This window comes from Nicotiana attenuata, unplaced genomic scaffold (assembly GCF_001879085.1).
Source record: "Nicotiana attenuata strain UT unplaced genomic scaffold, NIATTr2, whole genome shotgun sequence".
In the NCBI taxonomy this organism is placed as follows: domain Eukaryota; kingdom Viridiplantae; phylum Streptophyta; class Magnoliopsida; order Solanales; family Solanaceae; genus Nicotiana; species Nicotiana attenuata.
This window is the reverse complement of record NW_017670521.1, coordinates 118394-143706: the sequence shown is the minus strand read 5'-3', so window position 1 is coordinate 143706 and position 25313 is coordinate 118394. Positions and strand designations below refer to the sequence as shown.

Here is a 25313-nt window from a genome sequence, read left to right as displayed (position 1 = left end):
CGGTGCCTCAAACGCAGAGGGGTCCGGGATCGGCATTGTGGTGAAGCTACCTATGGGTGATATAGTTAAGCACTCTATTAGAACTGTGAAATTGGCTAACAACGAGGCCGGGTATGTGTCGCGCCCCCTTTTTCTCGCGAAATCGGGTTTATGACATTTTGGAGGGACACCTCATTCCTTTTGGGAACTGGGTTTGAAGAGTCGCCACCTAATGATTAGGGTGAATTAGGACACCAAAAGAATTCGATTTGAATAACCAGAGATAGGGTAAGGGCTTGAAATTATTCTAAGGGGAAGCTGTTAGGCACCCCTCAGAATCCACTAGTGTGGTTCCCGGCCAGACAATTATTGTGAATTTGGGTACAATTAAATATAAATAAATAAGGCTCAAATAAGAGGGGATTTTAGCACGTAATGGTTTGAAAGTAAACAAGGTTTGCAAGAGCAATTAGAAGAGCTGATTTTAAAAATAAAGAGTTAAAATGCTAAGGAAAAGAAATAAAGAATGAAGGGAGAGGGGTCCTAGGTTTATTAATAATATGGATCACCCCACACAATATTCGGTAATCACTCCTCAATGAGGGGCTACACGTGACATTATCGCGTGGTCATCATATCCATATCTACTCATCCCACCCCTTAAGGTATTTAAAGCGCGGATTGGTATCGATTACTTAATGCATGCTATTACCCGTCCCAATCCTATCAGTCCCGGAGGCACTTAGGACTACTAATCCTAAAAAGGGAAGGATATTAGGCTTATTTGGAGTTTCAAAGGTAAAATTCTAAGGCGACATACAAAACACATACCGCATATTTGGGGAGACATATAAACATATAAGGCTCAATTATACCTCCTTGCACAAAAAAAAACACATAATAGCATGTCTTGCACGTACTGCTTAGGTCTGATTAGAATTAAATATGAAGGAGTCTAAAGGATTAGGGCATATTGGTTTATTACATAATTCAGATAAGAAGCCCGAATCAGGACTGCCTACTAGTTGTAATAACTAACAGAAGCGGATTCAGTTTTTATTATTACTCTAAGGTTTGCCTAAGTGCTCAGACGGGATCCTATAGGCATGGTATCTATTGAACTCAGAAGGTGGTAAGACAGTAAAGCTCAAAAAACGAATTATTTGAAATCATAAAAGTGCATGCTTGTTAACATTGGGGGACTTAGATTATCCAAAAGAGATGCGGAATTAACAAATTGATTACAGGCTCTGTAGGTGGTGGTATGTATTATTACTGATTTTACGTCTAGCAATGGGTGAAGCGAATCAGATTCATTTAGAAACTCCTATAGGCATGTTTTCTACACGTTGCTGATTTATACACTTATAGACGTGGTTTCTAGATGCAGAACTTGTTTTAAAACATGGTATCTAAATGCAGAAATCGAACCCTATAGACATGGTTTCTAGATGCAGAACTTGTTTTATAAACATGGATCTAAATGCAGAAATTAACCTTATAGACATGGTTTCTAATGCAGAACTTGTTTTAAAACATGGTATCTAAATGCAAGAATTGAACCTTATATACATGGTTTCTAAATGCAGTTTGAATTATGCAGAATGGCGTTGGAACAATCCTATAGGCATGATTTCTAGGCGGAGTTGAATATGCAGAATTGTAACAATCCTATAGGCATGGATTCTATATGTAGTTGAATATGCAGAATTAGAACAGTCCTATAGGCATGATTTCTACCCTTTGCATGCATAGTTACCCCAACCCTGTTTCACTAGCCAGCCCCGAGTATTCTTTACAAATTATTACAAACCAGAGTAACAAATACATCAGAAAAATACAAAGAAAATAAGTACAACCCTAAAAGGCCTGATTCTTGACTTCCTACATGTATTATGAGATAGACCAACTCAAAGACCATCGATCCAAAGCCTTTCTCCAATTTGAGTGTGTCAGAGTTCCCTAAGAGCCTCAATGGGACTCCCGGCAGTGCTCACACCAAATTGTATTACTAGAATAGGGACAAGTACAGTGTGGAAGTGCCAGCCCTCAAGTGTCCAAGTTCAGAGGGAGCTCAAAGGGTCCCAAGGCAAGGCTCACAGGAGGGGGGCAGAACTTAAGTTTAAGAGAGAGTGCAAGTGAAGAAACAGAGTTTAAAGAATTAAGAAAGCACAGAAGAGGGGAAGAGGGGCTGGGAAATAATTACAGGATTGAGGATTTCACACCAAAGGGGTTCAGGGATTGGGGATTGCAAAGAGCCTATTTACTTAGGCATTAGCTAATTCTGGGCATACACAGCAATAGAGAGTGTTGTTATGCTTGCAAAATCAACAAGAATACACAACATATGATGGTGACATAGAGGTTATGATTCCAGGGGAATCAAGTTTGAGTCATAGATAGTAATACTTAATACTGTCATGCCTCAAACAAACCATTAGCATCAAACACATTTAGGATGCATAGTAGGTGCAGAACAGGCAAAAGGAAATTGCAACATGCTAAAATAAGTACTGAACTAAACACAAGCAGTAGGCAGACAAGAGGGTAAAAGTATTAAGTAAACACATTATTGTGATTGCTGAAAATCTTAATCAGGACATACCAGTTTCAAAGAGCAAAATACAGTAAAAGCAAGTAGCAGGGCTTGAGAGCAGGCCACAGTAGAAGTAACAAGAGAGAATACTTTTGAGTGTGAGTGTGAGTTCAGAAACTAAGAGTGTTCGTGTGTCTTTGTTAATGGAAAAGCCGGGTATTTATAGTTTGAAAATAGGTAGAAAGTAAGGCAAGAAAATAATTATGGAAAAGTGTATTAAAAATCAATCAGTATCAAAGACTTCCTTTAATCAAGAGTTAAAACCAAATGGTAGTGGACAAAAAACTTTTAAGGAAAGAAATCAAGTAAGCAACTTGTGCAAAGTAGACAATTAGGGGTAAATACATAAGGGTTTAATTAAGGGAAGAATCTTTGAAAGACTCGGTTAACCAAATAAGGTAAGAAAATAAAGTAAAGCTGCAGAATATAGAGGCAATCAGTGCATAGTAAATCAAGGAGTCAGGGATTCGAAATTACTGATTCATGAATAAACAAATAAACCAAGTCAGAAATAGGAGAATCGAAAGGCTAAGGAAAGCTTTCAAATCAACCCAAGAAACATGAATATTAGTAAACAAGGAAAGAATCAATCAAACTTACACGAGAAGGTCTGAAATCAGTCCACAATTAAGGGTTATTTTGAGAGGGAAATTTAGCCTATAAAGAGTGCATAAACATTAAGCATGCAAGGCTGAATCTATGGAAAAGAGAAGTGTCATGCAATCACAAAATCAGTAAGTAGTGGACTATAGGAACATGGTAGTCACCTCAGTAACAGAGAAGAGGGAGTATCCAATAGCATGCAAAAGGGGTCAAGTAAAAGATCTTATAGAGTTTAGCTGGAAGTCAGAATCATACAAAGAAACAACAGTTGAAACAAAGATTTCGAAACTCAGTCAAGCAGTAGATGAAACAACTTCAGAAACTCGAATAGGTCCAAAGAAATTAGGGTTTTGAAACCAAACAAGTTCAGAGATGAGGAACAAGCAAATCACATAGCAAATAGTCTCAAAACTCGAATGAACCCCCAAATTTTAGGGTTTCTACCATCAATCGAGTATAGAGATGAAAGACAAGAGAATCAGGCAAAAATATCAACAAAGAAAATAAAATCAGAAACCTTAAGAAAGAACTAAGACTTTAACATGCACACTCCAGTAGAAGAACAACATAAAGGAACACAGTAGAACATGCTAAAGATCAGAGAAACTTCTAAATAACTTAACAAAACCCTAAATCGGAAAAGATAAAGGTTCTGAAGGTAAAGTTTTGAAAGAAACTTTGAGAAAACGTTTAAAAGCTTAGAGAAAACACAAATCTACAACGGATCTAAAAGAATCAAAAGAACCTCGAAGGTTAGGGTTTCGGAAGAACTCAGATGGTGAGAAAGGCTTGGAAGGTCATTGACCTGAGCAGGAAAAGCCAAGAGTCAGGCTTGAATAGCCATGGCTGGTCGGAACAAGGTCAAAGATGGCCGGAAACAGCCATAGAACTGAAAGCATCCGAGGTCTAGACCAAGCTTCTTTAAAGCCTGGTCTTGAAACCATAATAATCAAGCATGTAGGAGTCACAGGAGGCAGATACAGGCCTTTAATGGCTTTGGAAGCCATTGATTCAAGCGATTTTAGGGTGGTGTTAGAAGGCGGCGGCTAGGTTTGAGAGAGAATTTGGGAGAAAGGGGGATTCAAGGGCGGCTACCGGTGAGAAGTGATTAGGGTTTGGGGGGTAATGGGGAATTAAAAAGGAAAGGTTAAATGGTGGTCGTTGATCATTTTGATCAACGGCCTGGATGGAATGGGGATCCGGGCGGGTTATTTTAAAACGGTCGTGGGTCGGGTAGATTAGGATTTGGGCTGAATAATTGGGTTTGAGGATTGGGTCTAATTGGGGTGCCAAATCAGGCTAAAAATTGAAATGAAAATGGGCTAATATTTAAATAGCTATTTTCCCTTGTTTATTTTATAAAAATAGTAGAATAATTTCTGAAAATAAATTAAAGGTACTGAAATGATTAATAATACGTAATTATCAAATTAAAAATACTGGAGTCAATTTTATAATTATAAACACAATTAAACCTTAAAAGAGGCTAATATTGCAATTATATGCAATTAGCTTTTGAAATACTAAATAAACTTGTAAAAAATGCGCAAAAATTATGTTAGCTATATTTTAGTGTAACTATGAGAATCCAATAAATGAATTACCAAAATGATAATTTTGGGAATAATTACTGGGTTTTTCTTGATAAAATAAGGCAATAAATTAATTTAAAAAATAGGAAAAATAATAAAACATTGGGACATACTTATATATGTATATACATGCTATTTTGAAGGTATTTTGCATATTAAAAAAAACAGGAAAAATTTGGGTATCAACAGTTATTGAGTTCAAAAAAGACATGATGAAAAGATATGAAATGAGTGATTTGGGTCTATTGCATCATTTTCTTGGTCTTGAAGTTACTCAAGAGGATGATGGAGTATTTGTTTCTCAGCAAAGCTATGCTGAAGCAATGCTTAGAAAGTTTAATATGTTTGGGTGCAAAGCAGTACCAACACCTCTCGCTTCAAATGAGAAGCTGATAAAAAATGATGGTGGAAGAAAAGTGGACAACACTCTTTACAGAAGTATCATTGGTAGTTTGATGTATCTAACGACTACGAGGCCCGATATAATGTTCGCTACTAGTTTGTTGTCAAGGTTTATGCAAAGTCCCTGTCATATTCACCTTGGAGCAGCCAAACGAGTTCTTCGTTACATCAAAGGAACCTTCGCTTATGGCATCAAATATTTCAAGGGTGAAGAATTAACTTTAATTGGATTTTGTGACAGTGATTGGGCAGGTTCAAAAGATGACATGAAAAGCACATCTGGTTTTGTGTTTTCACTTGGATCGGAGTATTTTCTTGGCAATCAAAGAAGCAAGAAATAGTAGCACAATCATCAGCAGAAGCTGAATATATTTCAGCAGGAATTGCAACTTCTCAAGCAGTCTGGCTTAGAAGAATTTTAGAAGATGTTGGAGAAAAGCAAGACAATGCGACAAAGTTGTTTTGTGACAACAAGTCAAACATAGCAATGGCAAAGAATCCAATTTACAGCAGCAAAACAAGGCACATAGCAGTGAAGTATCACTTCATCAGAGAAAAAGTTGAAGAAGGAGTGATCGAGCCAAAGTTTTGCAAGTCCGAGGATCAAGTTGCGGACATTTTTACCAAGGCGCTACCCAAGGAGAAGTTCATCAAATTCGTGAGCTTTTGGGAGTCCAAGAACAAAACATTAAGGGGGAGTGTTAAAATTAATGTATTGTCTTGTCCCCATTTGTCCACATTAGTTCACATATGTCCACATTTGTCTAGACTTGTTCAGATATGTTCAAACTTGTCTACACTAGTCCACATTAGTTCACATTTGTCTACACTAGTTCATATTAGTTCATGAACTAGATTAGTAGCTACATACATGTACTAGGGTGTGAACTTATTTGTGTAATGTGTGAACTTATGTGAACATAATTGCAATATTTGTTTGCCATAAACGTTCTCCATAAAGAATCTTTAGTTCTAAAATTCCACCATAATTTAGCAAATAAAGCATTAGAGATATCAAATAGAGACCGGAACCCCATACCTCCTTCTGTTGTAGGTAAGCACAACGTTTTCCATGACGGCCAATGCCTGCACGAATGCTCTTGAGAGTTCTGCCAAGAAAACTTGGCAAAAATAGTATGCAATTGATGAATAACACAATCTAAAGGATATAGTACCGACAATAAGTGAATAGGCATGGTTTGTAAATCAATATGGCCCTTCCTCCAAACGATAGCATTTTGCCTTGCCAACCCTTCAACCTGTTAGAAACCTTATCTACCAGTCCATCATAGTATTTCTTTCGTCTACCATAGAAGATTGGACAACCAAGATAAGTGAAAGGAAAATCCTTTCGCTGAGTGACTCTTTGGACTCTTTCAATGGTTTGAAATTGCACATTTTCATGCAAATAGACTGCGCTTGTCTTTGTTTATCTTCTGGCCCGAAATATCTTCATATGCATGTAGTACTCCCATTATATATTGCAATGAATCCTCATCCGGTGAGGTAAATAGAATAGTATCATCTGCATACGATAGATGATTAATGCCAGGGCTCCACTTCAGCATTTTATACCCAATGCACACATCTGTCTCATGCATGCTTTTGTTCTCCGTAAAAAATTACTATCTATTAGATTGACGGGAACTTTGACAAAAAAAAATGTAACCTACACTAGGAAAGTTCTATCAAATCCTAAAAAATGGACAAAAACTGGCAGCTTAGTGCATATTAATCCTAAAAAACACAATTAAAAAAAATGCACTAACACAAAAAATTACACCAAAATGGTAGAATTACACCTTAAAAAGCTGCATCAGACTATAAAAATATATCAAAAATAGCAAAAACTACAGAATATTATATATCTAAATGTGAGTTTCCGCCAAATTCATTTTTTACGGTTCTCGTAAAATCTAATATACCAAAAATAGCAGAATCTACAAAAAATTGTACATCTAAATGTGAATTCCATCTAAATCTCCCTTTTTATACAGTTTCAATCAAATCTAAAGTTCGTTTAACTTTTAATACAATTAATAGAGACCAAAAGTGTTAAAAGTTGGCAAACCTAAAGGGCAAAAACTACTTAGATCATACTTAAGGACTACTTTGAACCTACCCTCAAATAAGAGGCCACTTTTGTCATTTTCCCCCATTTAAAAAGTAGGAAAGTGAAGAATTATTTTAACCTCCAGAATTTTGAAGAAAACTGGAAAACCCTGCAATTGAACCACCAGTGTTTCTTAATCTCAAAATAGACAGTAATTCGGTTATTTAGAGTATATTAGGATTCTCTCAATCGAGATTGAGGCTGCTTCTCAGAAACGGGGTATTCACTCTTGACTTTTTCTTATATTGTATTTTCCTTTTTTATTTTATGTGCTCAAGTTCACGTTAACCTAGTACTTTTGAGTCCGAGTATTTAAGAAGTCTGGTTTGTTTCATTTTCCTTGCTCTTAGCTTATGAATATTGTGTGAGCAAATAAAAAGAGGCTTATTTATGGAGAAGATATCTCACGTTATGCAACAGAATGAGGTAATGAAGAAGCGTTTAAGGAAATTAATGTTAATGTTTATGCTGGAATGGAAGACTTTTGAGGAGGAGTCTGATTTGACCACCAAGTGTTTGCAAGAATGCTTCAATGAACTTGAGGTCAGGGAGAAGTACTTGACTTCAGTACAAGAATCGGTGGCTGAGAGCTCTAAGGAACTTGACTTGATCAGGGAATCTTTAGAGCAGAGACGGAAAGAAGTTGAGACGAAAGAAGAGGAGTTTTGTGCATTCCAAGAAAGAGAAATCAGGGATTTGGAATGCAAGTGGCAAGACTTCATTTTTGCCAAAAAGGGATTCGATGAAGCTGTGAAATTGAGAGAAGGGAAGCTGATCGAGCAAGAGAAGATTGAGGAACGCCTTTTGGAGGAAATAGGATTTGAGCATAAGCAGTTGGAGAATTTTTGCAAGTCTAGTTTTACGGAGATTAGTATGAAGGCCAAGGAGTTTGAGGAGCTCTTGGAGAAGTTGAATAAGATTCAGAGTTCGATTCGCAAAGAATCAGATGTCCTTCAGTTGAAAGAGAGAAAATTCGCTAAACGAATGGAAGAATTTCAAGTTAAGGAAAATAATTTACAGTCGATGGAGAAGGAACTTGAAACAAAAGTAAGGAGCTTGGACACCGCAAAGAAGGAACTTAGAGTAAAGGAACATTACCTAGATTCCGTTCAGAAGGAACTAAGAGAGAAGGAAACTACTTTGGATTCTGTAAAGACGAAACTTGCTATCAAGGAAGACCACTTGACCTCAGTGAAGAAGGAACTGGAGGACAAGGACAAGGGTCTGGATACAATTAAGAAGAAACTTGAACTCTGCGAGCAGGACTTGAATTTTTTTGAGGAAATACTCCAAGTAAGGGAGGGAGAGCTCAGTTCTATTCAAGAGGCATATAAGCAGCGATCAGAAGATCTTGATTCTAGGGAGAAGAAACTGGATTTGGTTCATGGTGAATTTCAATTAGAAAAGGAAAAATTCCAAACGGAACAAGGATTCTTCAAGAAAAAACTGAAAGATATAGCACTTAAAGAGAAACAGGTTGAGGTGAAATTAAGAGAGCTTGAACAAAGAGAAAAGCACATGGAAGATCGGTTTAAAGTGCTTGAGGAGAAAATGAAGCAACTGAAAACTATTGGTAATGTCCCTGAGAAGACTGAGTCTATTTATTTATACAATGTAGAAGTGGAAAGAGTTGGTGCTATCTCTTGTAGTTCTGCTGATATAAAACTTGTTGTGACAATGGACGGGAAGACTTTACAGATATTCTTAAATGAGCACGCAAACAAGCTAGATTCGTTGTCTGATGATGTTTTCAGGTCCCTTCAATTGTCTCGCAACCCTGCACAGTTGGTGCTTGATGCAATGGAAGGGTTCTATCCTCCCCACTTGATGAGCGGAGATACAGAGTTTGAGGGCAGTGTTGTCAAGCAGACCTGCATTCTTCTATTAGAGCAGTTAATTAGAGTATCACCGAAGATTCAACCTATTGTGCGCAGAAGAGCAAGGAAACTTGCGAGAGAGTGGAAGGCTAAAATGAGGGCAATGACTGGGGATCAACTCGAGATCTTGGGCTTCTTGTATCTGTTGGCTTCTTATGGTCTGGTCTCTTCCTTTGATGCGGATGAGCTTATGAGCATGCTGACTGTTGTTGCTGAGCATAACAAGTCAATGGAGTTGGGTCGTCTTCTTGGTTTCACAGAGAAGATTCCTTGTAAGTATCGATGTTGCCTTCGTCTTGTTATTCTTTTTCTTGCATTCATTCTACATCTTCTCTTGCCCGAATCTAGTCTACCACTATTTGGTAAGATAATTTCCGTACTATTGATTGCTTCTCATCCAAATGGATATTGATGATCAATTTGATTTTGATGTAGATAAGTGGTATGCCAGAAACTTAAGGGTGTTTTGGAACAATGACATGTAATTACTTGGCTGTGTAATTGCTAGGATATTAATTATACAGTCTTATATATAATTACATCCTATAGTAAATTAAAAGACCTTTTTGTTTTCCATAATGTAATTTCTCTGTAATTTTTAGCCTTGTGGCAAGACTTCTGTTACCTGATCCAACATTCCCCTGTGCAAAACTTTTGTTAGAACTGTTTTTATGCTAATTTTACGTCAAATGGGTGATTCCAAAGTGATGCAAGAATGGTCGCGGTATCAGGAAAGATCTGAGGAAAATTTGGAGAATATACCAGCTTGTATATGCTAGATTGTATAAAGAGTGAGGAAATAGAGTTGCTTTGAGGGAAGGAATACATCTGTGCATATGTAGAAGTTTAAATGTCTTACTTTGTTAGCTCGTCGATGTAATGTATGGGATGTATATGCTGAACAAAATATGAAAGATTTTTTAGCTCATTACAGAACTTATTGTGATTGTAAACGGATGATTTTGCATTGTCCTGCGCTGACTTACTGCTTAGCCTTTGATTAATGAAAATACTTTTGGTTACTAGTCTGAAGAAAAGATGGCTGACCTTAATTTTCAATTTGATCAAACAATCCCTTGGTAGGTATCTGAGTATGAGATCATGGGGTAACCAAGGAACGCATTGTGTTCCTTTGTGGATGTTTACTATTTTGGTACAGCTTTCATTGCTCTGAAACACGAAAAGGGAGGGAAATTTGGTGTGTGTACTACCATAGTGGGGGTGTGGCTAGGTTCCTTTTACTATTAGCATTGATCTGGGGTCACTAAAGCTTGATCCAAAATGACGAGGAACTAGTAGATTGTGTTGCAACTGTGAAAGAGAAATGGCTTTAACTTTAAGTGGCCAATTCCTCCGGAGGTGTTGAGTTTTCTTAACATTGCGTTTTTTTTCCATCTTCAAACAGTTGAGATGTCTTGGTAGAATTGTTAATTATTCTATGGCTGCATTGTGGATATTCGTAGAATGGCATGTTATCGGGTGATAGATTAAATGTGAGCAGATTATTGTCATTCCATTTATTCAAAGGTAATTAAGGAACTTTGACAACTAAATCATATTCATGATAGGTTTCATCCAGAACCTCATAGCCAAGCAAAAGCATCTTGAAGCTGTTGAATATGCTTATGCTTTTGAGCTCACAGACCATTTCCAACCAATACTTATTCTCAAAGACTACTTGAAACAAGTTATGCAGATTTCCGAGTGCGTTTGTAATGGAGAAACGTGCTCAGTCAAAGAAAAGGTCTTTTACCACATGTCACTGCTATTATAATATCCTGTTGGATAGATCTTTTCTTTGAAATGCTTAATCCTATATTTTGCGTACAGAATGAAGCCATTGAACAGAGTGTAGCTTCCATTAGAGCTGTTATCAGATGCATTATGGATCACGAGCTTCAATCTCAATACCCGCCCTCACAGCTTGAAGAGTGTATAGAATCTCTCACAAGGCAGAAAGCAGATGTAACCTCATCATCTGTCATTTCTGAGTCTCAGCTGAAACAGGTGGTATCAACTAGTCCATCTGTCCCCACTGATGCCAAGACCCTCAGCTCTACCTCATTCTCTAGAAAGGCCTCCACTTGCATGTTAGGTCATTCCGATGCTATGGCTTCCATCCTTGTGAGCATGGGCGGAAAGAATTTGCAGAGTTTTTTATACAATCATTGGAATGAGCAGGAGTTGTTGCGCATTGAAATCTCTAGAGCTCTCAAAATGTCATGTGACTCAGGATTGCTTGTATTGGAAGCACTTGAAGGATTTTATCCTCCAGAACCTCATAATGAAGAAATTTTATTTGATCGTAGTGTTATCAGGAAAAGTTGCATTCTTCTACTGGAACAGTTGATGAGGCTCTCACCAGAGATTAAACCAAAAGCCAAACTGGAAGCACGCAAGCTTGCATTTGACTGGAAAGCAAAGATGATAGCTGAAACAGAAAACTATCTGGCAATATTGGGTTTTCTGCTTCTAGTAGGTGCCTATGGCTTGGCATCTTCCTTCGATAAATATGAGCTTGAGAGTTTGTGCCACACTGTAGCACAGGATGAGAATGCATATCAGAATTTTCATGTACTGGGTATTGCAGGTAATACTTCTGATAAGAATTCATATGTGGTCAGTCTTGTGTGGCACATTTATTATTGTGGAATATTAATGACATCATGTGTTCTATTCTACCTTCTCAGGAGAAAATCCCCAGATTGAGAAATCTATGGATCCCTCTAAAACTGAACCTCTTTTTGACAATGTGGAATTGAAAAGCAAGGCACGAGATTTAACCTCTGCTTGTTCTTTAAGTTTTATCCATTGTGCATCAGATCCTGCAAAGGTTGTCTTAGATGCATTGCGGAAATGTCGTTCTGCCAACTTGGGGAAGTGTAAATATGGCCCATCATCACTTATGAAGAGGTTCTGTGATTTGTTGGAACATCTGAGAGAAGTTTCTCCAGAAATAACACCTCAGGTTAAAATAGAGGCAGTTGTGCTTGCTGTTGAGTGGAGAGAAACATTGACCGGATCGCAGCTGAACTATTCTGAGGTCCTAGGCTTTTTGCAACTTTTAGCTACTTTTGAATTGTCATCCTCTTATGATTCAGATGAGCTTCTAGGTCTATTGGAGATTGTTTACCAGTCCAGAAGGGCAATTAATCTGTTCAAAATCCTAGGATTAGCAGATAAGATCCCATGTATGCTCTCTCTCTCTGTCTCTCTCTCTCTCTCTCTCTCTCTCTCATGCATATGCGCATACATACCAAGTATGATATCAGCTACTGGTTATATGTTGGTTTTCGTTTCAACTTTATTCAGCTCTCTTATGCATTACTATTATATTTTGGTCAACCAGTTCATATTCTTATGGCCTTTTTGGATACGTTGTCTATGGTAAATAGTTTATCATATTTTGTTCCTTCTCGAAGAGACTTTGGAAGTCTTTCAGTATTTTATAGGATGTAATGTATTTCCATTTTGCCTCAGTGAGGAGGTGTGAGAGGTTGACCTTAGTGGATCTGAAGAGAGGTAGAGGTAGGACAAAAAAGCATTGGGAAGGGGTGATTATGCATGATATGATGTTGCTTCAGCTTACCGAGGACATGAACCTTGATAGGAAGGTGTGAATGTCGAGAATTAAGGTAGAAGGCTGGTAGGTAGTCGAGAGTGTTGCTTTCCCATACTAGTAGAGTATTTCTGCTAGTCTTGTATTCTTTTATTGTTAGATTTCTGTTACTACATGATGTTCCTTTCGCTTCTTTTCTTATTATTTTGTTGTTTTTATTGGTAGTTGCTACTGTTTTCTTTTCATCTTTCCTTGAGCTGGGGGTCTATCGGAAATAGCCTCTCTACCTTTTAGGTAGGGTAAGGTCTGCGTACGCTTTACCATCCCCAGACCCCACTTGTGGGATTATGCTGGATTTTTGTTGTTGTTGTTGTAATTTTTGTCCATTTCATTCTACCTGACACTTAAATTATGTGGGGAGATTATCTTATATGTCATATCATAAACCATTTTGTACAACTGAGTTTTCATGTATCTAATATACTTTTATAGGCTTTATTGAAAATCTGATAAGGAGAAAACAATGGCTGCTGGCTATTAGATACATCCATGTATATGAACTTGTTGACTTGTTTCCACCTGTGCCCCTTCTTAAAGACTTCGTGCTATACTCAGAAGAGCTAGCCAAGAAAATACATGATAATGGACTTGGTTCTCGTGAAGCCCAAGTAAGTACTCATCTCCTTTATCTTCTTGAACTATCAAATTTGGTTCTGTGCTCGTAACGTACCAAACTTGCTCACAGGAAAAAGCTATAAATTGTGAAATATCTGCATTGAGAGCTGCATTAAAACGCATTGTGTGGCACAACCTGCAATCAGAATACTCACCTGACCTTCTTAGAGCTCGTATTGTGAAGCTTCAAAGGCAGATGTCAGAACTAAGGATCCCAAAGCAACACTCCGGCTTGACTACTAAATCTCAAGTTTACGACAGAGATGAAGGAACTCTATGTGCTCCGATTTCTCAAGTGCAAAAAGCTGTAACGAAAAGACGTCTTGCCTCAGCTACAGAGGGCGTTATTGTACATGAGTCCGAAGAACAACGGCGAAAACTTAAGCGTGTTTGCCAGTTACCCATGCGGACAGAAGTTGGTGTAGATGCCATCATTTGCAATGCTTCTCTGTCATCTTCTGTACAATCATCTTCTCAACCCGCATCTGCAGATGGTCAAATTAGTACTGTCACACCAAACTACTCGGAAGAAGTGGTTTCTCAGCGCTTAGAGAGCTGCCCTGAAGATGACCAGATTTGTGATTCTGGACAAGCATCTTCCCAACTAATTGGTGATTCACATGCTTATGATGATGCTGAGGTTGAAACTGAAGTACCGGTTCAGATAAACCCATTTTATCATTCTGGGCAAAATTTGATGCCAAAACTGCAGGAGCTATTGAGTAAGCTCAAGAATTCTATGTCCAGCTCAGGGAAGACCAAAGATCATGCGAGGACGTAGCGAGAAGAGAAAAGGGAGAAGAAGAGTTAGCTAGGAACTGTATTTGATTCTTTTCTGTAAATGGTAGGTAGATACATGTACTATACAAAAAAATCAGTAACTAATCTTAACCAGTGGACTAGATTTTTTTTTTGTTTGTTTGTGTGTGTGTGTGTTTGTGCGCGCGCGCTCCAAAATCGTTTTTTTAACCCTGGATGCAAGTGGGTTTAGCCAAGTTATCCTATCTTCCACCTTGTTACAGTAAGTCCCTACTTTAATACTCACAAACCAAAGAGTGGAAAAATGATTATCTGGTAGGACATATTTCGAGGAAAATATATTCTATGGAGAACTTCCACATTGGTTGAAAAAGGGGGCGTCTCGTGGTCTTAGATAGTCCTCGCCTCATGAGTTAGCTTATGAGATTGAGTTAGACGGAAGGTCCATTTTCTTAACTGTTAGTACATGCACAGTAGCATCAGTAAATTATAAAGCTTTATGATCATTATGCAAATTGTTTCACTCCCAAAGGCTAAAGCCCTGATTTAAAATTTGAAAATAAGCTACTCGCTGAGTTTTGACTACAAATTCCTGCTACCAAACCACATTATACCAAGGAGAAAAATGTGACGCCCATGACGGAGGGCTGGCTGATGAGGGCGAGTCAGGCTTCTATGCTGGCAAGCTTCCGAAGAAGGGGCTTGGGTCGTGACAAAAAATGACCTTGGACACTAGAAGTTCGTTTACTTCTCTCTTGAATCTGTGCTGCTTGTACTACTATTGGACTCCCTTTGAGCATCATCTGATCTTCCATTTTGCTTCTCAGTCCCTAAAGTTTCTGGATTCAAAGGGTTACTATACAAATGACCATAGTACGAATATGGATTGATCGAAATGCAGCTTCCAGGGGCAATATATCTATATGAAGAGGGGTAAGGAAAGGTAGGGAACACATTAGGTTGAGGCCAATATACTAAAGGCACAACAGAATTTGGTGGATAAATTGGAAGAACAGGATATGCACATTGGTTATGGTAGGGAATATTGGACGCGATATTAGCTAATACGGGTTTTGACATATCTGCTTGTGCTTGAGATGATGGTATTGATATATTCATTAATCCAGATGGTGTAGGAGGTGCAGAACTTGAAGGTTCAGAATGTATAATTGTCGCTTTCTCTGAAGTTTTGCTCTTAGAGATTGCTTCCCTCTTGCTTTTCGTTTTCGTTGATACTTTCTTCCCCTGTTGAGAATTGGGACTAATATTCTGAAAAATTTGAATAATTCAAGCAGAAGTTAGTCTAAAATGTGAAAGTTAAAACTCAAAACTAAAGGAAATTGACAGGTGATGATTAACTTTAAAGTAACAAACAATACATATCTTGCCTAGTAATATCTTGTAACAGTAACATGACTTAAGAAACATTACGGTAAGAATAATTACTAGTAATTTGATGTAAGAAGGCCAGCCCGGTGCACTAAGCTCCCGCTATGCACGGGGTCCGGGGAAGGGCCGGACCACAAGGGTCTATTGTACGCTGCATTTTTGCAAGAGGTTGTTTCCCTGGCTTGAACCCGTGACCTCTTGGTCACATGGCAGCAACTTTACCAGTTACGCCAAGGCTCCCCTTCAGTAATTTGATGTAACTGAGTTTTATTTTGCAGCAAAGTTACCACAAATTCCGGAGAAAATTGACGATGAGTTGCAGTTCTTACAATAGTATCAGGTTCAGTATGTGATAGAAATAACTCCTCTCTTTCTGCATCCTCATCTGTCCTGCAAATGTGGAGATGATTTAAAACTCTTTTCCCAAGTCACATTCAGTGGTGGAGCCACGTTTAACCAAGGGGTGTCAACTGACAGCCCCTCGCGGAAAATTACATTGTGCTGCTAGGTGAAATTTTTTGTTTTATGCATATATTATTATATGTTGAATCAGCTTGGATTTTCCGTGTGTTTCAATTTTTTTTATATTTTGATACCCCTTAGTGAAAATTCTGGCTCCGCCACCAGACACATTGTAAAAAAAGGACAGCCTGGTACATTAAGCTCCAGCTATGTGCGATGTCCGAGGAAGGCCCGGATCACAAGAGTCTATTGTACGCAGCCTTACTCTGTATTTCTGCAAGCGGCTGTTACCACGGCTTGAAACTGTGACATCCTGGTCACATGTAAGCTACTTGAAAATGTACAAGACAAAATGCAGAATACCTGTTATACTTTTGTAGGAGGTCCAAGTTCTTATATTTGGTTTCTCTTTGAACCAGGTCATTAGGAAAACCAGCCATGAAAAGAAGTGTAATTCCTATGGCCTTAAAAAAGAAGCTTCCGCTGCGAATATGGACTAGCATTGCCATCCGACATATGGCCGGGCCAAACGATTTTAGCTTGTTTCTTCCCATTCGCTGCCTGACGTATCTGGAATTACAATGCATCAATTTTAAGTTAGCTATAACCAATTTTCTGCTCGCTTTGTAGTTTAACTATTATATACATTGACAGTGTAAAGAATGTTTATACTATCAGTGCAATTTAACCGGTTGCTATATCATGCCTGATATGAAGAGTTACCTGATGTCGTAGATCAACTAACCTAATAGTGTACAAGTTCTTTACACCGTCAGTACGCAAAACACAATCTCTATGCACTATTGTAACAAGGCATACAAGATCAAGTATTTAAGCAGTGCTGCTTACTCATTCAGAGGAAGATTTCTCGTCTTTCCTCCATATTTGATGCATAGGAATAAGCACGACGGGCAGCTAACATCAGACGGACGCATGACCTTCTCCTCTTCAAGTATTCTAACAGGACACAAGTTTGGATTCTGTCTGTTGGGATAGAATATCTTCATCCGAACTCCAGGGTTATCGTATAACACGTGCTCCTGACACAGAACATATTAGTTCAGTTGAACTTCAAACCAAAACAGAACCATTTAGTCATAGGTACAAGAATTCAGGTAGCGTACCCCCGGATTCTTTGAATCTGTATATTGTTCTCCCTTGTGTAAAATGCTAAAATGCTTGAAGTCTAATTCATACATATCCTCACAACCATGCCTAATACCAAGAGATGAAAAAACTAAGATTTTTCTTATAGTATGGGATTGAGCATTTTTCACTGAAAGCTCTTTTGATTCAAGTATTTTCTTTACTTCCTTTGGACAAAAAGCTACCTTTACAGACTTTTTATGTGAAAATGAACTTCCCTTTCTTCTGAACGGCGGATCACTTGCTTCACCAAGATCCTCTTTCAGTTTCTCTTTGATTTGCGAGTTCTTGAAATTTTCTCTATTTATACTGTTATTATAAGTGCCACTATCATCGGATTCTTCATCGTCTATGTCTTCACTATCATCGGGGTCATTATCTGCAGCTGTATCGCCATCTTTGGATCTTTCTAAATTTAGAAACTGAGTATCATCTATGTTCATCCAATTGACTAGGCATTCTTGATCTGTATTAACATCTTTGTTAAAGATTTCAGTATGATCCTTCACTTCTGAGTCCATTTTTGGTCTTTTGAGCTTTCTGAAGTGCATTTCCCCCATACTTTGACAACTGGACTGTGATTAAGAGAAAGGTAACATCGGCAAAAACAACAACAACATGCCCAATATAATCCCGCATAGTGGGGTCTGAGGAGGGTAGTATGTACATAAACCTTACCCCTACCTTGTGGAGATATAGAGACTGTTTCCAATAGACTCTCGGCTCAGGAAAGATAACATAAGCATGGAGTGTATATGAAATGAGAAATTTACTCTTTATTAGATGATTCGAACAGAAGATGTATTTTGTTTTCTTTGAGCACACACTGCATACTTTTACATGTATTAAAAAGTTCAAAAGAAGATCTTCACTAATAGAACTGTTCTGTTGTATGAATAAATCTCTGAAGTTGCACATATACATAGATAAATATATCAGTATAAAATTCTACTTATCAACTTCGCGTAACAATGTTGAAATTCTGAAAGTGTCAAAATGTTGAACATGCTCAGAGGGAAACTCAAGGTTGAACTTTTATTTACACTTGAAATCACCTCATTCAAGATTAAGTCTTCAAGAACAACGACAACAACATACCCAGTATAATCCCACAAGTGGGGTCTAGCAAGGGTAATGCATACACAGCCTTACCCCTACCTTGTGAAGGCAAAGAGGTTTCCCATTAGAGGCGGACCTAGGATTCGGCGGTCGCAGGGGCACCGTGACACTCACTATAAATTTATCACTGCTCATAATGATTGGTACGGGGGCTTATGCTAATATCTGACTATTTTTTGAAGACATTTGTAAGTATATATGGAGTTTTTCTCGAAGTTTCCGGGTGTCGATGACCCTTCAACTTAACATGTGGGTCCGCCACTGTTTCCGATAGACCCTCGGCTGAAAGTAAGCATGCATAATCAATCACGACAGAATAGAGAGAGGCTACTATAATCTAAGGTAAACTAGGCTTCCACTACACTAAAACACGTAAAAAGTCCAAAATAAATGAATAGAGACAAAGACTAAAAGGCACCAATATACTCCAGGCAAAACAGATGATTAGAAGGCAAGTGAAAACCAGTTGCAGTTATTATTTTTGAGAATCACATAACATTCATGTGAATTTAGCGCAACTGGTAAAGTTACTGCCATGTGACCAGGAGGTCACGGGTCCGAGCCGTGGAAAATTGGAAACAACCTCTTGCAGAAATGCAAGGTAAGACTGCGTACAATAAAACCTTGTGGTCCGGCCCTTCTCCGGACCCCGCGCATATTAATCACATAACATTCATATATCTAATATGTAACAAGTTGAGCAATCATACTTTTCCATTTGAGAGCTCGAAGTCTTTATGATTTTCTTGTATCTGAGATTCAAGAACTGATATTCTGTCCATGAGCTCTTTATTTTTCTGCCTCTCCCTTTGCAATTCAGCAGAAATCTCATCAATGACATTTATACTCTCTTCTTTCACCTCTTGCTCAACAGTACAACATGCAGAAGCACTGACCAAACTCTGGCTATTTTTTAACATTCTTCAATCACAGAAAAGATTGCAGTGTGCTTTGAGTTAAGCAAAAGGAAATAGCCAAGAGCTTGAACTGCATCAAGTTTGGTGGTAATATCTGTGAAAATGAGAGTAGCACTGTGTACTAAGTTCCTGCTATGGAAGGGTCAAAAAAAAGAGTTGAACCACGCTGAATCTATTGTGCTAGTCTTATCTTATATTTCTGCAAAGAGGTTGGTTTTACGGCTTGAACTTATGACCTCCTTATCACATAGCGGCAATCACTGCCAGTGACACTCTTATTAGTTAGTGGTATCATCCGACCGTTTCACAATTTTTTTTACCACGTATTTATTATTGTCACTCATGCTATTATATGATTATGTTTCAAGTTTATCATTGTTCAAATTTCAACAAATAGGTAAAAACGATTATGATTACAACTTTTTTTTTCGCACTCATATATTTTTCATTACTCAAAGTTAATTATTTTATACCAAAACTGTACGCCGACGGAAACTTTTTGGTTACATGTAATTAAGTGAACATAAAAGGTGCGGCTTAGTGATCACGAGGTCACGAGTTCAAGCCGTGAAAACAGCCTCTTCAAGAAATACAAGACAAGACCGCATACATCCGATCCAATATATATATGGTCAGATCCTTCCCCAGGCTCCACATATAGCGGGAGTTTAGTGTATTGGACTGTCCTTTTTATGAATGAAATAAAATTTCTATCACAAATGATAGAAATAGTTAAGACATGGAAACTAAAAATCCTAAGAACATAAGCATGCTAGTTTTCTGAATATCTTAAGGATTCCGTCATACAATTCTTGGGTTGTTCTTCTTTTTTTTTTTTTTTTTTTTTTTTTTTTTTTTTTTTTTTTGCCTTCTCGTTCTTTAATGTTGAATTCATGATTTTTTCTTACTGTACAAGACGATATAAAGTATATTAAGGAATAGCTACTTTATAAATAATAGCTAAAAAATATATATTTATTATTATGTATGTTACATACAAAAGTTATACAAATTTTATATACTTTTTCGGCTACCGAATATAAATAATTTCTGGCGCGGATTAGAATTAATAATACCCCAAGTATTAATTAGTCAGCTGCACACAAATTCTTATGGTACAAAAATTAAAATAATAGTACTACTTAAAAAATTAAAGAAAAAGATATGCTTAGCTGTTAAGGAGAAAGTGAGGGTGGTTTCTCAATAATCGAAACATTAGGAGCATCCTAGGCTACTTATGCTGTTATTATACGTTTTGCCTTGTTAACGCAAATGCTAGCAGAGTTCTTTAATCCTATGACACAAAACAAGTCGACCTTTTTTCTTAGCTAGTGTTTTGACATAAATTTGGTTAAAATTTAAAAAAAAAATTAAAATTATGTTAAAAAATAATTTTTGGAGATTGAAATTTGTGTTTAGAGATGCATTTTATTTGAAAAAAAAAGGTGATGTTTTGTGAGTTGGAAGAATAATTTTACCCAAAAATTGTCCTAAACCAGTTTTTGGGAATTTGAATTTTTTTTTTCAATTTTTTTTTTAAAGAATTAATCATAGTACAACAAACAATGTTTTCAAAAAAAATTTTTGAAACAAGTTGCCAAAATTTATGGCCAAAATTTATAATTTTACCACGTCTTTTGGTGATTTACTCTATCCTTGTTCATTCTCTATAGCAATTCTTTTTTTTGTTACTCATTTGGTGTTCAAAATCGTATATACTGATATTCTTCAGTAAAAGAATAAAACAAACCCTAGCGAAAGATTTTCTATTTCCATAATTCGAACGCAAGACACTTTATTATTATTCCCTCTGCATATTAAACTCCAAGAAACAACATTATTAAAGGTTAAAATTTAATTGTCATGGCATATGAACCCAATGCAGCAATGGCGTCTATTTCCGAGGCAAAAAGGAGAAGGTGTGTACACGTCCACATGAATATAATATGCTTAATTAAGATACAATTACAAAATATATAGAATATTAACCCTCACGTGCAATGGCAACTTAGAGTTGTCTTCATTCTTCAATATTGTAATTTGTGTCAGCAGATTATGAGACTTAACCTTGGATTCCATCTTCTTAATTCTTTTAAAATAAAGACAGCTATGTGCACCCTTCCTTTTTCAGAAAAAGAAAAGGTTTTACTCTGAACCATGTAAGCTAAAGGAAAGAGATAAAGTACATTATAAGCAATGCATGCAGCTGTTTGATAACGGGTTCATTCGACTTGACTATTTTCAACCGAATAACAACAACAACAATAATAAGAAATACAGTGTAATTTTATACGTGAGGTCTGAAGAGGATAATGTATGTACAGATCTTACCGTATTCCTATCTTGTGAAAATAGAGAAGTTATTTTCGATAGACCCTCGAGCCAAGGAAAGATGAAAAAGGAAGCGATATCAATAAACAGTGACAACAATAAGATAAGATGATAAGAAAACCGAAACGAAAGAAACAACATGTAGTAATAAAAATCTAAGTATAAGCCTGAACTATTTTCGATCAAGAGCATAAATAAATAAATATGTGTGTCCGTAAAAATTTATTACAATTTCAATAAATTTAAATCTGAATTTACTAATTCTAAATGCAACGAACCCATAAAGGTCAAATCCATTAAGGTCTCATTTGTTTGCACTTAATGGAGGTCTGAATCTTAATCATTCAGATCTCAGACATTAAGTGCGTTTGTTTTTGAAGTCTGAATCTTGATTATTCAGATCTTAATCATTAAGTGTGTTTGTTTTTTTTTTACTTCACAATCACTTAATGGGTCTGAATAGGTCTGTATGATTAAGATCTATAACAGAGACTTAATTTCATTAAGATGCTATCACATATTCATTATTAACTGTCGTCACTGCCTACCATTATCAACTACCACCATGCCATCACTACCATACTCAACCACCACCACCACCACCACGCCACCATCATCCTCAATCATAGCTGTCACCATTATCGATCATCACCGCCCACTATCTCCACCACTTCGACCACCATATATATATCATTCTCACCCACAATCAACTCTTATCCGCCTCAACTACCACAACTGACCACCCCATCACCATCAACAACCACAGTCGGCTCTGCCCATCATTATAACCTACCATCACCCATCCACCACCTTCCTCAGTCACAACTACTACCACCACCCGCCATTATTAACTATCACCACCCACCAGCACCATCCTCAATCATTATCTCCACCACTACCAATCAGTACTAGCTACTAGCATGAACCACCATCATCAACCAAAACTACCACCAACCACTGTCTCTAGTCGGCATTCACCTGTTAGCCATCATCACCAACAACTATCATATTATAAAAGAACTATATATTTTATTGATAGAATATTAGATTAGTTAGTATTTTATTTGAATTTTATGTTTATTAATTTTCAAATAAAGATAAATTTTATACATTCAGATGTTAAAAATCAAACAGTCTTAATTATTTCTATTCAGATATTAATCACATCTTAATATATTCAGATTCAAATGTCTTACTCTTAATGCACACCTTAATATTCAGATGTGTATTCAGATTCAGACATCTTAATCTTAAAAAAAAAAAAAACAAATGAGGCCTAAGTTTAAACTCGAAATTCACCTTCAAAATAGAAGCACTCGATCAACTCTATGATTTGTCAAAGCGAATACCCCATTTATGGAAAAGAAAGGAATCCTTAGTCACAACTTTAAATTCCCTCTAATGAGTAAAAGCACAGATTTAGATCAATTGGCCAGAATTATTAAGAAGAGCAAAGTGACCCTTTAATACCATTCTTATTTTAATAGTTCTGGTTCATGTGTTGGATGGTTTTTTGTTCCACTTTTTCATCTTCTATCTCATATTTAAGGATAAAAAAGAAAGTGTTTTTTTCTCCTACTTGATTTACAATTTTTCTTAGGATTTTTTTTAATTCCACAAAGTTTTAGTAAGAACTCGAATAAAGATTTGTAAGATTTAAAAAGCTCTGATACCACTGTTAATGCTATTGACAGAAAAGAGCAGTAAAGTGACTTGAAAGATCAGTATTTTTATTGATCATGAAAGCTTGCTCAAATACACAAAGTCAGGAACTGACTGTCAATAAAATACTGCTAAAAATATGTTAAACAACTCTACTGCTAACTAAAAAAGGAGGAACAGAACTTGAAGATAACTAACAAACTTTCAAAAAGAAAAAATAATCCTAAATATCTGCAAGAGAGTCAACACAATCTGGTGTGTATTCCTCAACTTCTACAGCCTAACTAAGCTCCTGATTTTATTGACAGCAACAACATTGCAATTTTTGAGGCAACTGCAACAAGTCGCAACAACTATCAAAAGATTATGGTAGAACGGTAAGTATCTTTCCATCCTTAACCAGAGGTCTTGGGTTTGAGCCCTAGGAATAAAGTGGTATTCGATAGGGAGTACTTTACACCCCAAATTTGAACTTTCCTGCAAGAATTTAGATTAGGTTGAGCTCAAAGTGAGTACCAAACACCCCATGAAAATCAAAAAATAAAGGGAAAATTTCGCCTAAGAACAACTGGGCTCCATACTTTTCAATTTTATAGCACATATTTCAATTTACAATCAATTAGCCCAAAAATAATAGGCTAAGATTCAACATCCAACTCCAATAGATTCTCAAAATTACTACTCCCTCCGTTCCAATTTATGTGAACCTGTTTGACTGGGCACGAAGTTTAAGAAAAAATGAAGACTTTTGAAATTTGTGGTCCTAAATAAGTCAAAAAGGGGCCCAGAGTATTTGTGTGTTTATAAAAGCTTCTCATTAAGAGTAGAATTGTAAATTTAAGCTAAATTGTTACCAAATTTAGAAAGGGTTCATTCTTTTTGGAACGGACTAAAAAGGAAATAGGTTCACATAAATTGGAACATAGGGAATATTTTATTTTTAAAAAAAATGCTCAAGCTTTTAAGTTAATTTTCAAATCAGTAATTGTGAATCAAATATTAGTTCAACAAACCAAATCCATTTGGGTGGTGAAAATTAGATTTTTAACATGCTTAAATATGTGGGTTTAAATTCCAATTTTGATTTGTGAGAAATTTGGAGTAGGTGTTATTTAGACTTGTTAGAAATAGTATAAGGAGGTTGTATATAAAATTTGAAGTCATTAATGGAGATTTGGATTGGTTTTGAACAAGAATTGCAACTGAAAATCGTTGAAGAAGTTCGTCTACAGAAGCTTCTATAAAGGTGTATAAAAGTGTATAATAGTGTATAAGATGTGTTTATACACTCATATACACTATTATACAAGATTATACATAATTATACAAAAACTGACTTCGTTTTTTTCCTTGCATCTTTTCTGAAACTTAACTCAAATCTACTCCAAATCACTTCAAACTTAAATTTTGAACTCCTTTTGATATTTTCAATCAATTGGAACAACACCCAATCCAAATAACTAACAAACTCAAAAAGTCCTATTGAGAAGCTTCTACTCTTCAATTACATTGCAACCAGGTGACCTGGGGGGGGGGGGGGGGGAAGCACTAATGCGGACGGCTCCTTGAAGCATATGTAAAAGATGTGAGAAGAAGAGAGAGTGAAGGCAATGGTTGTGAGAACACAAATTTAACTCCATAGCTTTTAGAAGTAATGGTTGTAAAAATACAGATTTTGAATTTGCAAGAGCTATTGTTTTCAAAATATGTACAATATGGGCTAGGTCGGGTAAAACTTAAAAACATGGGGCATTTTTTGTTATGGTGTAAAGTCATGCGTATTTTCTTGTAATTCTTTCAAAAATAAAATGTCGTCTATGAAAACAAAAGATTGGAATCCTTAACGCGATTAACTTTTATGCGGCTTTCTTGATTGCCTCTACATGGGGTAAATTTGGTTAATATTTTTAATGTATGTATCCACAATAATCCCATTTCTTTCGACGGAGAAGGGGTCTCGTTGTCTCCCTCATATTAAAACAACAAAAACCTCACATTGGTTTGATTGTGCTGATAGAAATGAGCTTTCTATCTTGTTTGTACACTGTTTAATAAGACAGCCTTAATTAGCTTGACATAATAAATTAATTGGTCGTGGTTGATTGGTTCAATATAAGGTTCATGATCATGGG

The 25313-nt window shown here is 36.7% G+C and overlaps 2 protein-coding genes across 2 annotated transcripts; one reads left to right on the top strand and one right to left on the bottom strand.

Annotated features, from left to right (window-relative positions):
* The first annotated feature begins 7378 nt into the window (after nt 1-7378).
* On the top strand, nt 7379-14395 carry LOC109240510 (FRIGIDA-like protein 5). The gene is made up of 6 exons (XM_019407165.1): nt 7379-9434; nt 10731-10906; nt 10993-11752; nt 11853-12353; nt 13214-13389; nt 13467-14395. Exons 1-6 carry the CDS (start codon nt 7676-7678, stop codon nt 14175-14177), a joined length of 4083 nt encoding a protein of 1360 aa, XP_019262710.1. The 5' UTR covers nt 7379-7675; the 3' UTR covers nt 14178-14395.
* Nucleotides 14396-14673: 278 nt separating this feature from the next.
* LOC109240506 lies at nt 14674-19395 on the bottom strand. Its single transcript, XM_019407162.1, has 6 exons — nt 18982-19395; nt 17131-17727; nt 16856-17046; nt 16370-16576; nt 15874-15934; nt 14674-15424 (listed from the first exon to the last, which is right to left on the bottom strand). Exons 1-6 carry the CDS (start codon nt 19189-19191, stop codon nt 14900-14902), a joined length of 1791 nt encoding a protein of 596 aa, XP_019262707.1. The 5' UTR covers nt 19192-19395; the 3' UTR covers nt 14674-14899.
* Nucleotides 19396-25313: the final 5918 nt, after the last annotated feature.